Source organism: Typopeltis vanoorti, chromosome 19 (genome assembly GCF_054136105.1).
Source record: "Typopeltis vanoorti isolate ZY-2024b chromosome 19, IOZ_Tvanoo_1.0, whole genome shotgun sequence".
NCBI lineage: Eukaryota > Metazoa > Arthropoda > Arachnida > Uropygi > Thelyphonidae > Typopeltis > Typopeltis vanoorti.
This window is the reverse complement of record NC_143567.1, coordinates 24,466,085-24,479,273: the sequence shown is the minus strand read 5'-3', so window position 1 is coordinate 24,479,273 and position 13,189 is coordinate 24,466,085. Positions and strand designations below refer to the sequence as shown.

The 13,189-nt window shown below is 33.1% G+C and overlaps 1 protein-coding gene across 1 annotated transcript in view; it reads left to right on the top strand.

Annotated features, from left to right (window-relative positions):
* Coprox (oxygen-dependent coproporphyrinogen-III oxidase) overlaps window positions 1-12,803 on the top strand; it is a 124,824-nt gene extending 112,021 nt beyond the window's left edge. The window contains exons 11-13 of the mRNA XM_090409253.1: window positions 6,999-7,105; window positions 7,871-7,973; window positions 12,587-12,803. Coding sequence (XP_090265379.1) covers window positions 6,999-7,105; window positions 7,871-7,973; window positions 12,587-12,673 — 297 coding nt within the window. The 3' untranslated portion in view covers window positions 12,674-12,803. The remainder of the gene's footprint in view (window positions 1-6,998; window positions 7,106-7,870; window positions 7,974-12,586) is intronic.
* Window positions 12,804-13,189: the final 386 nt, after the last annotated feature.

Genomic DNA, 13,189 nt, shown 5'->3' with positions numbered 1-13,189 from the left:
AAGAAGAAAGCATATTAAAACTTATTGGCAAGTAAGTCAGCTTGTGCTCTTAGAGAATAGAGAGGAAAATGTAAGAAAGTGAAGCACTGTATAAAACTAGATAAACAAAAGGCATGGGAAAACTTTGGTAAGAACATAGAAAATAAATATGAGGAAGGTGGCAAAATATTCTGGAGGCAATTGAAAAAGCTTAGAAATGGAGGAAAGAGTACTGTAGAAGGAATCAGAGGTGACATGAGGACTGAAGATAAAGATATCCTACATGTTGGGAGTTTGAAGGACTGCTAAATGAAAGAAGCAGAGACAATATGGTGGTAGAAAACACTCTACAGGAATACATATTAATACTTAAGTAGAAAAAGCCATCAGATATGGAGATATGTGACTAGAAATGCTCAAATATGGAGGTATAAAACTTTTACAATGGCTACATTTCATAATTCAGAAAGCCTGGTTAGAGAGTCATATTCTAGATGAGTGGAACAGAGCTCTGATATTACCCCATGAGTTTTATAGAAGAAATTGCGTACTGAGTGTTACTGGTAAAATTACTAACACCATTTTCCAACATATAAAGGTGCACAAATTCATGTGGAGAGAAGATGCAAGAAATAAGCCAAGTCTTGTTAAGTATTCTGGAGAAAGGGTTAAGAAAAACTGTGGAATGGAACCTTAGAGAAGAACTGACTGGATTTAGTCCAAACAGAGGTTGTCAGAATCATATTTTCATTTTAAGAAAAATAGTTGAGAAATCATGGAAATATAACAAGGATCTGTATTTAAGTTTTGTAAATCTGGAAAAAGCATTTGGCAAAAGTGCCAAGAGAAAAGCTGTTCAAAATGCTACAGTTATATGGAAATATAGACCAAGTAACTGCTTTATATAATGTCACAGCATTTAGAACAGCTTTTCTCTTTTCACATTGTCACGTGTCTTTTTGTGATCTATAAAACTTAAATTTACATTATCTTTGTTATATTCTTATGACTGTTATATTTCAATTCTATCTGCATGTCAGCAGTTAGAATTGAAGGAGATACAGAAAGATGGTTTGATGTTAAATCAGGCTAAGATAAGAATGTACATTATCTCCGCTATTTTTCATTATCCATATGGATCACGTTATGAAGTTAAGTGGCATTAAATTAATGTCAAAATTGGAGATGTTAATCTCAGCTCTTTACTTTATTCGAAATATATTATACTTCTAAATAAATCCAGTACAAGTCTACAAGATTCCTTGACTAAATTGAATAACTGTCATAAGAAATTTGGTATGAAAATCAGCAATAAAAAGACAAAGACAATTAAAATAGACAGAAACACTGAAAACATCAACTGCATCCTGAATGAAAAACCCATAGAACAATAAAACATTCCAGCTATTTAGGCACAATTTTTATTGAAGATGGCAAACTAAATTTGGAAAGATGCAACAGAATTAGCAAAACTGGTATGGTAGGAAGTCATCTGAAGAAATTAATATTGTGAATAAGAGAGAAATTAGTCAAAACATTAAGCTAGCTGTATACAAGCCAGTGTTCATCTCAATTTTACTTATGGATGAGAGATGGGTTAGAAATAAGACTTGATCACAAAGATGAGAGTTCTGAGAAATATGAGGGGAACGAATAGATGGCATCAGTGGCATTAGGAAAGAATTTGACATGGTTAGCTTTAGGAATGGGTTAGAAGAGCTATTCTCGGATAGTGTAGCCTCTTAAACAGTGGGAGAAGAAAGGTTAGCAAAACAAATGTTCTTCTGCAGGATGACAGGAAAAAAGATCCAGAAGACCTGAAACAGCAATTTCATGATTATGTCATGAAATTCATTCATAAACCAGCCTTAGTTCATTGGCCATACAGTTATATGCAGTGGGCCATAGTTTGTTGATCCTTGATCTAGATCGTGATGGGAGTTGAGTTTGGGCAGAAGACTCTGTGGATTTCATGAGTGGATAATCCATTGGTAAAAAAATTATCCCTGCTATGAGTGAGGAGAAGCTGGTGTAATCCAAACAGATGATTCTAGCTCTGTAAAGGCTTTGATAATACAATACTGCTTTAAGGTGGCAAAATGTTCTGGAGACTATTGAAAAAGCTCAGACATGTAAGAAAGAGTATTGTAAAATTAGTTTCAAAGTTAACTCAAGAATTTATGCATTTTATATTCTTAACTGTTTCCATTTTAAGAGTCGATAAGATAATAATCATCATCTTCCCAAGATCCCCATGGAGTCAAACTCATCACGGGATGTCTCTTTGTCATACACACGGCTTATCATACTATCCTTTAAATACCTTCAAATTCTCTGCAGACATCACTCTCTCAGGCAATGCATTCCAATCATTCACAACTTTCCCATGCAAAAAAACCTGTTTCTCGCCACGCCCTTGTTCACACCTTCCTTATACAGCTTCCAGGGATGACGTCTTGTTCTCCTTCCCCCCCATCACCTACCATTTTATGAAAACCCTCTTCAATGTTAATCCTATACAACCTCTTACCAACTTTTCCTTCTATATCATCCCTCTTCCTTCTTATCCACTTTTGTAAATTGCATCTCTCAACCTTTCTTCATACTCAACATTCCAGAGACCAGAACTACCTTTGTCAATTGCCTCTGAATCTTTTTCATTATTTCTCCATCCTTTTGAAAACCAGGTGACCAAATCTATGCACAGTAATTCGTATGTGGCCTAATCAAGGCCATGTATGATGGAATCAGAATAGCCTTACTTCTAGAAGTCAGTGTTCTCTAAATTTTAGATCCTTATTCACCATCATTCCAAGATCTCTTATTTTCTCCACCTCCAACACATACCCAGTATGAGTAAATTCTACATCCCATCTTTGTTTTTTAAATTTTAAAACCTTCATTTTGCAACATTGAACTGGTATTCCCACTACTATGCCCATTCACTCAGTCTATTCAAGACTTGTAAGGTCACATCTACTCTGCTCCTCATAGTTCTTCCCAACATTGCATCATCTGTAAACAACTGAATATCTCCAGTCAAATCTCCAATATCATTAACATATAGGTTAAATAGCAATGGTCCTAAAACAGAATCCTAAGGCACACCACTAGTGACTAATTTTCTGGGATATTGCACCCCACCCCCCATGCACAACTTTCTGATATCAGATAGCTAGTTTCCAATCCAATGAACTAGTCTAATATCCAACCCCATCTGCTCTACGTTGATTATCAACTTATCATGTGATAATCTATCAAAAGCTTTGCAAAATCTAAGCATGCTACAGTGTATCTCTCTCCTCTTGTCCAATGCAGCTGTCACCTTATTGTAATAAGTAGATTACTAAATATGACCTCCCTTTAGCAAACCCGTGCTGTTCATTAAAGATAATACCACTATTGTCAATGCAATTCTGGATTCTGGTTGTCACTAGTATTTCCAACACTTTAACCATCTGACTAATAATTGAGCCTCTAATTTGATGCTTGACATCAAGTTTTCTCAATTCCCATATATATCTCTTGATCCATGGCTCTGAAACTCTCCATTATGTCACATTAATTCATGACATAATGGCCGTTATGAACTGCTCATTAAATATCTCAACTGTATCCTCTGCAGCAGTTGTCCTTATACTTTTGCTACCTTACCAACCGAATCACCATTCTTGGTGACTCAGTTGGTACTCGTCATAAAATTTATCATTACCACTCATAATGCCTTCTTTCTCTGTATTGCATTCTTAATCTCCTCATTCATCCATTTCACACTATCTTATTAACCTTCTCACCTTGGAATATATTTAGACATTTCTTTCACTAGATAGTTCTTAAATAGCACTTAAGCAGAATTGATGTCCTTTCCACCCAGCTCCTCATTCATGCTACAGCTACAAGCTATCCTCTGAGCTTCTCCTAATTGCCAGCCTTGTAGTCCCACATATATATCCTTTCCTCACATGGCTGATAATCACCTGGGTAATCACTTTCACCATCTGGAGGGAGATTTCACATCTCATTTATAATGACATCCTCTAATACAATCATCAAATCCCAGACCCTCAATCCTTTCATGCCCTCTGTTATATACTGTCTGAGGTAGTTATCCCTCAAAAACTCCAGAAATTCACTTTCAAGTTGCTGTCTCATCATCCCAGTTTTTATTGCCATAGTTAAAATCACCTGTAATGTTCACCCTTTTCCTATTTGCTTATACATTTCATGGTCACTACCCTCCACATTACCAGGTCTATAGCAACATCTGACTAAGTATTTCATTCTGTTCGTCTATCTCGCATACTACCTCAAAAACACAGCCACTCTTTCCTACCTTGTATGGACATAACTCTTTTTCTATCATTAATAGCACTCCACCTCCCTTTTTATCCTTGCTATCTTCATGAAACACATCATACCCTTCTATCTCTATTCCTGTCAGAATGGCATCCGTATAACAAGTTTCACTGAATACCACCAATTAAATACGACTTCTCCATACTGTCCTCGAGCTATTTCTATTTCTCTTTACTCATCCCAGGATCTTCTTCAAATCCAACTGTTCTTCCTACATAGCAGGCCATCCCATTTCCTTCTTGTCTATACACACATTCACTTCCTCTTTGAACATCAGCTTTTTTCAAGCTGGATTCCCTTGTCCACACTGTCTCCCTATTTCCCTGTTTATCTTGCACACTCGTTTTCTCATTTTTTACACTCATGCTACCACTTCTCCATTCATAAGCACCACTTCAATCTCTCATTCCTTATTCTTCTGATCTTTCACATTGCTTCTTACTTGTTCATATTTATTCTCTGCACTCATTAATATCCCTTCCAGCAGCACTCTCTCTCTCTTTCTCCAAATGACTCACACCAAAACCATTTAAATGCAGTCCATCACTCTTATAAAGTTCAATTTAACCTTCAAATTGTGCACTGCTTTCTCTTCACACATTTCCACTAACATGCATAATCCTTGCTCTCCACCTCATCTCATCACTGTCATACTTGGGCAACACACTGACTACCTTTCCTGTCACATTATTTTCTTTTATTCTTCTCTACAACCTTCTGTTATCTGGTCTTACATTCTCCTTGTTTCCAGTCAAGTCATCTGTTCCTACTGCCACTACTAATTATTTTGCTTGCTTGCTTGCTTGCTTCTCATATCCAACAGCTCAATCACTATTCATTTTACCTTCCAGAAAACAAATATTGTACATCTTCTTGTTTACCACATCTCTGATAATCGAATCCCCATGCAATGCTACTTCATGAGCTTTTCCTTATCTCTTTCATATCAACATCATTAGTTTCCCCGTCTTCTTCTTCACTCTTTCATACACATCTACGATTCTCTTCATTTCATTCCATATCCACTTCATTCTTGCCTCATCTTCATCAAGTCAGCTTGAAAATCTTTGCATCATGTTAAATAAAAAACAGTTCAATTAATTATCATTAATTGAACTGTTTTCCTCGCTATCACTTCCACACACTTTCTGAATAGTCCAACAATCTTTCTCAACTATGGTTTCAATTACGACACCATGTTCCCTACTCATATTTAAAAAAACTCTTAGTCCATCAGAATATCGCACTTCCTATATATCCACGCTCACTCCTTTCTCTTATTCAGCTTCTCCACATAAACATCTACAACAACTTCCTACGCATACATACTACATTCATAACACCATTTTTGAAAAATCCACGCCATTCACATTACTTGTCTCTCACACTGGCCTATACAATGCCTTTTGCCACCATATTAGAGCACTAACAAGAAACAATGAATTTAAAGTAATAATGTCTTAGAAATTTAACCAAATACTGCATTCCACACTCAGATATCTTAGAGTAATACTCATTCTATAAATATCTCACTCATTCTACAAATTAGACAGTATCACCACACATCAGATATAAAATTTACTTATCTCCTCACAGCCTACATAATGGCCACTGTAATATTCGTCACGTATCAAAGGCGGTTATCAAAGGCTGTACATGAACCTCAACCCTTGTGTGCATTATAAGAATGCAATTATAGTATCTGCTCTTAATAAACCATGTCTTTCAAATGTAACATATTTAGAGCAACTCACAGCAATATGAGTTGTTCTAGCTTTTTGAACAGTGTTAAAAAGATGAAATGTTGCTTATTTTATAACCAAGAAATTAAACTCAAATAGTTACTCATTGTAAATACTATGCATTTAAAGACATTAATTAGATTACATTAATTCATCAACACATATGTATTTTCATGCCTCTTAGATCCTACACACACACATAATGACAGAACTTCTAAAACAGTAGTACATGCAGCTACATTTCACAAAGTGTTCACAAAATTGCTAAAAGCATTTATAATGCTTATTTGACCAGTTGCATAACAGGTAGTAAGGAGATTCTCATTGATTACATGTTGTGAAATATTTAAATTTTGACCCAAAAAACCAGTTTCAATGTTTTACCTGATAAAAAGTAACAATTCCGTTCTACCTTCCAGACAATGCCATTACTACCCATAGTAATTTCACATACAAATTATCCTGAAACAGTATAATCCTAGAGTCTGTTATTGTAGCTTATTTCTACATCATATAGCCATATCCTACACCCCACTTATATAAATCTCCACTTTCCACACTCCCGTGCTCCACTTTCATATCCTTTTAAGCTCTTGTTTGAAGGTAAATTACATGATACTTTCATCACTGCTTGCAACAGTCCTATTTTTGTTAGCCTCTATTAATAATATTGTTACATGTCATAATCTAAAATACATGAACTATTTTAGAACGTTCGTACATAAAATATGAAAATATAAATCTTACATAAAAATATAGAGTATATTTCTATGAGGGAAACACTATTACAGATTTGTGCACAAACTTAGATTAATTTCTTGAAACTTTATTATGTTTGGATGAAGGTAATACTTCAGCTGTAATTATTTAGAATTAACCTTTTGTTTTCTAATATTTTATGCATTTTATAATTTTATTTAGACATGTGCCAATTCTGTAATACCAGCATATCTACCCATTGTCAGTAAAAATAAAGATAAAGGCTATTCTTATGCAGATCGTCAATGGCAGCTGGTTCGCCGAGGCAGGTAGGGCATAATTTTCTAGCAAAAAAAAAGTGTTTAAAATGTACTGTTATTTGTTTTGCATATATGAGATATTGGAAATTGCTTGACTGACACAATAACTTCTCTATACCTAGGTTATCATTGCCTCTTAAATATTACATTCTTTCTTTGTATGTGGACTTACATATCTTATCAGCAGGATGTTGATTATTGAAGACTTTCTTTATTTTGAATAATAAATGAAATTTGTGTAGGAAGAGGTCTGCAAATATATTAGATGGGAAGGAGTACATTTTGCTGTATTTGGCCATATCTTGAAATATGAATCAAGAATGGAATATTAGTACATTTTCATGCATTATCCAGTTCTCACTTCCTTATTTCCAAGTGTTTTTAAAAATGCATCATACCTGAAGTAGCACTTGCATATAGTTTTCCTTGTTTGCATTTTATTCTTATTATTACTAATGCTTAAAATTCATCACCTTTATTCCTGATGCTTTTGGCATTAATGAACATGATGATAATCATGATGTGCATTGGCCCATTGATAATGAACCACCAAGCCAATGCATATTCAAGTAACTTTAAAAACCCAACTGGTTCAAATATGCAGCTTGATTTCAGTCATCGACCTAATTTGTTATCCCATTGTCATAATCATTGCTTTTCATATATTTTATTAGGATGTATTTAGGAAATAAATATTTTAAAATATACACTTCTAAAAAAATTAAATGCCTGAACAAAAGTCACTCATAATCTACTTATGCTTTCCCCCACTAGGTATGTAGAATTCAATTTAATCTATGACCGAGGAACAAAATTTGGCTTGCTAACACCAGGTGCTCGATATGAAAGCATTCTAATGTCATTACCTCTGCTTGCTGTAAGTGTGTATATTTTTGAAAAAACTTTCATAAAGAATAGTATAAAAAAAATAATTAAAATCAGTGGTTCAAATAACAGCTGCAGCATTTAATAAATTGCATATTATGTGATAAATAATTCATCAAGTTAGATTATTAATAGTGCAAAATTAATATTCAAAAACTGTGGAAAAAATAGATATCAGTTTTCTGCTTCAGAGAACAAATTGGTCACTCTTTCAAGTTATTTCAGGCCTCCAGTAAGCATGAGTGGTGAGGGTCTCACATTGGCAAAAAATCATTGACCAGTTAAAGATTTTCACAAGCATACCTGCCATACTGGGATTTGAACCCACATCCTATTGATTGGAGAGTGGGTATGCTATGCCACTTAGTAAACCAGGCTAGCATTGATTTGGTATGAGGTTGAAATAAATGGTGTATCCAATAGGATGTTATTATATGAATGAGAATGTAGCAAGTGATTATAAAATATTTAAACAAATGGTTGGACAAGTAAAATGGGGTAATCCTGGGTGTGTGTGTGGGGGGAGTAATTATGGTATTATGGATTGGAAAGACATTCAGAAGTAAAGAGTTCTTGAGTTACTCAATGCATGATGTACATAATGCAAGGTTTTAGTGTTGGGTTTGGTGAGAGCTTCACAGGAAGTAGTTGTGGATGAAGTATCAATACATAAAAGATGTCAAGAAATTATATTCTTGGTTTCATCCTTTATCAAAGTGTAAGCAAAGTGTGCACATTAAGTATCTTCACAACTAGACTACTTGTACATAGAGGCTAATGACTTCATGTCAGTTGCCTAAGTAACTCATAATTTTTTTTTGATGTGTAATGTGTGTATAGAACTAATACGGCAAGTTATTAAGGATAGCTCCATAGTCAATTTGCATTAATACTGCTGGGTGATGAGCTGTGGAGAAAAGTGATTGAAAGCATGGGAATTGATATGACATATATAAACAGTGCAGAGTTGTTTACCAAAAGTCAAAAATATAAATAAGATAAGAGTAAAATTCATGAACACTGACATTAAGCAAAATGTCAAAAAGAAGTTCTTGTATATAAGTGAACAAGCAGTGATCACATGCAGGATGAATACACATTGCAGTTAGAAATGTTAGGAAAGAAGAGTTCAATATGTGAGAAGATGGACTAGTTAGACCAAGGAAATTCTTCTCTATAGTGAGGAAGAATTATAGAAAGGTGACACTGTGGATGGTAGCAAAGTGATCATGCAAAGGATGTAGTGAATACTCATTTAAGGAACATTTGTCAGTGTATATTATTTTGGATAATGCTGTGCAGTCTTCTTTAAAAGAAAGCAAATACTGCATGACTGAGGCATCACCAAACTAGTCACTTGAAAAACCTAAGCATTACTTATATCACCTCATTTATTCAGAAACTTTAGACATTCGGTTATGTTTGTATATGAATGCCAAAACTACCAGAAATAAGAAGAATGAAATTATTACATTAATTGAGTTCATTCATCCAAAAATTGTTGCAATAAGTGAGATGTGGTTGGATGAGGATAACATCCTGACAGCAATAGAGATGGAAGAAAAGAAATTGTGTCCATATAAGATAGAGCTGCAAGGGGGAAAAGCAGCAGTGGCTTGTTTTGAGGCAGAGTAATGCATGATAAATGTGAATTGAATGAAATATTTAGTTGGATGTTGCTATAGACCTCGTAATGTGGAGGCCAGTGATAATGAAATATAGAGCAAATTAGCCAAGCAAATAGGAAAAGGGTGATCATTATGGGTGATTTTAATTATGATAATATAGATTTGATTGATAAGATAGTACAGAAGTAAAAATAATTAATTTCTCCCTATATTGTTCATCTTTTTCTTACAGATGTTCATGCCAAGTTTGTGACTATTCAATTTAGTTAAGGAATCCTGCAGACTTGTAATGGATTTATTTAAGAGTATTACATCGCCTGCATAAAGTAAAAAAAAAAAAAGAAAAAACTAAATCTCCAGTTTGATAGCAGATTTAACATTACTTTCCTTCATAATGTGATCCATATAGATGATTAGTAACAGTGGAGACACTGTGCATCCTTGCCTTATCTGATTTAAATCAGACTATGTAGTATGTCTTCTTTAATTCGAACTGCTGATTTGCAACTTAAATATGGACTGTTGTGTATGGACTTAAATATTGCTCAGTTTAATGTCCTATATTGTACTGTGTCATTGTAGCTTTATGAACAGCTTTTCTCTTAATAGCTTTTCTAAAAGTGAAAATCTGATCTTGGCAAATCCCTATTTTGCCTGAACCCTGCTTTTCTTCTTTAAATTTTTCTTCCACAAGTTTTTTAGCTTTCTCTAGCATGCTTGCATAAATCTTATGCAAGCATGCTAGAGAAAGAAAGAGAAAAAAACCATTCACTCACTTAAAGTGACTGGTAAGATAAGAATTACTCTGTATTTCTTACATTTAATTTAATTTCTCCTTTTATAGATAAATACTATCAGGAGCATGCCAGTAGTGTCCGTCGCCTGTGTGCAAAACTTTAGTTGATGCATCTATACCCTCCCCACAATAAAAAATCACTTTATAAAAATGTATCAGTGAGTAAAAATAAAATACGAAATATATTAATTATAAGTTTATTGAGCAAAAAGCAGAAATTACAAAAAAAAAAAAAAAAAAAAGCGAAAAAACAATAAACATACAAGAAGGATACAAAAACAACAAAAATAATTTGAAAAAAGAAATAAAGTAAATAAATAATAAGATAAATAAATAATAGTAACTTACAAGTATATAAAATAGGAATATATTAAAACATTATTGGGTAAAGAAATAGTTAAATGAATGTTTAAACAGAAAGAAAAATCACTTAGTGAATTGAACTTTTCTAGTTTTCATTAATGAAAATTCTCGAATAATATCATGTATATCAAATTGATCCAAAATATCTGACTCTATTGATATAATGGAGAGATCTGAAAGTCTGTCTTGTACCATTGTGGAGCGCAGTATTTTAAGTTTTAAGAAAAGGACCGTTCTGCAGATGCTACAGATACTGGTAATGACAAAAGAATCCGAAGAGCAATTGTAAAGTTTGGATAAACTGTGATTAAGTCGTTTGAATGAATATACTGAATTATCTGATATATATCGTTTTTAAAATGAGAAATAAATGGTTGATAGTGTAAAATTTCTTCGCATAAATTGTCTGCGTCAATGTCTGAATGGTTCTCATGTGTTAATTTTTGTCGTAACGTTTTACAATAAGATAATAAATATTCTTTATTTCGTGAAGTACTTAACAAATACAAAAACAAAAACTTTACGTTACCTTAGTGGTCTACTACTACAAAATACAGATTCTGTGTCAAATTCTGCTGCAATTAATTTTAGCTTTCTACAATTTCTTTGAAAGTTTCATCAGACCTATAATCATTTAAAAATTGATTTGGATCATTCACTGCATCTAAAGTAAGTTGGAGATTCATAGATGAAGACTGCAGTATTTTGCTAACAAAATTCATTTTATTTAAAATATCATACCAAATCTTTGGCCTCTTCACTATCCTGGTGCCTGTGTGCATTTGTGATTAACCACACATTGCACATATGGCCGGCACGCCCCGAGATACTATGAAAGTTCTGCTATAATCATCCAGAATTTTACTTCCAGACCATGCCTTCTGAATTAAGCAGTGCAGTGCAGCCACTGTAACACTTCATTTATACTTCACATTTCAATATTTCTGCTTGAATATCATCTATTCCAGTTGCTTTTCACATTTGAGATTTTTGATGGTTTTCTATCTCAGCTGTTGTATTCCTGATTTCATTCCATTCGACTATTTTCTTCCACCATTCTGTCAAGTTTTGTTTTATTTTACAATATTCCAAATAAATTACTCCAGATAACCAAAATATCTTCACTTTTCATGTCACCTTTATCATCTCATTGTGCAGTACTCTCTTCTCCATTTCTAATTTTCATCAATATCCTTCAGAACATTTTGTCACCTGCCTGATATTTTGTATTCTTACCAAAGTTTATTCTCGTAAATTTTGTTTAGTTACTTTTACATATTGCTTGACTTTCACTTTCTTACATTTTTCTTTGTATTCTCTCACAGCACATGCTTTGCTGGAAAATTTTTTTTACAGTATTTATTTATTTATTTTTATTTTTTTTCAAAATCTGCTACTGAGTCATTAGGGTTTCATTCTTGTTTTTAAACACTTGCATATACAGTTCACCTCTAAAAGCCACTCGACTTCCAGAATTTGGATTACAGTAAATAAAGCAAATATAGGTATCATTGTGATATTAAGCCACAAGGCCTAATACTGTGAAAGAAAGAAGATATCATAATTTTGCTAATGAAATTTAACAAAATATGAAAATTGAGCAATAATTTTTCAAAAATTTCAGTTGTTACCAAAAAGTAAATAAGAATACTATAAGTAATTAAATTGTATATTTGAAAAGGGACAACATTTATTGATTTAATACTGACTCATAAATTTCTGAGTTAGTTTTCACTCAGTAGAATTTTAAAACCAATTCTGAATTAGAATTTTAATGAATATATGTGTGTAATTTATTATGTTTTATTTTTTAAACAGAAATGGGAATATCAGCACACACCAGAAAAGGGATCAAAAGAAGAAAAATTACTTGATATATTAAAACAACCTAGAGAATGGGTTTGAATTTTGAAAAATACATCCTGTAAAAAATCTGTCTTTTTTTTGTACTAAGGTGTAAAAAAATATTCTATGAAGATTTGTTGAATTTGTAAAGAATATAAAGAAAAATGAAGTTTGAAGTTCTTTTTTCTTATACCATCTGCATAGTTTCTCACAAATTTTGTCTGTGTGTTTAATTAAACAAAGCTTTTGATAAATAGAACTACATATTTGATGATTGTGTTTAACTAAGTAAAGGGTATGTTAAATATTAAACAGATATTCAAATTTTGATAAAAAGAAACAATAGATTTGATTATTGCTAAAACCTGTCATGACTTATGACTGTACGTTCATATATTAAGTGTAGAATGAGGGGAGGATGAAGAATTATTATAGGGGACTTCAGCTATGGGAACATAGACTGGAAGGAGGAAATCTTCTATCCAGATGCCTGTAGGAATTCCATATTTAAACAAACACATATGTCACAGTAAAATAAATATTATTTATTAACCACCTTACCGGCCATTAAAGATC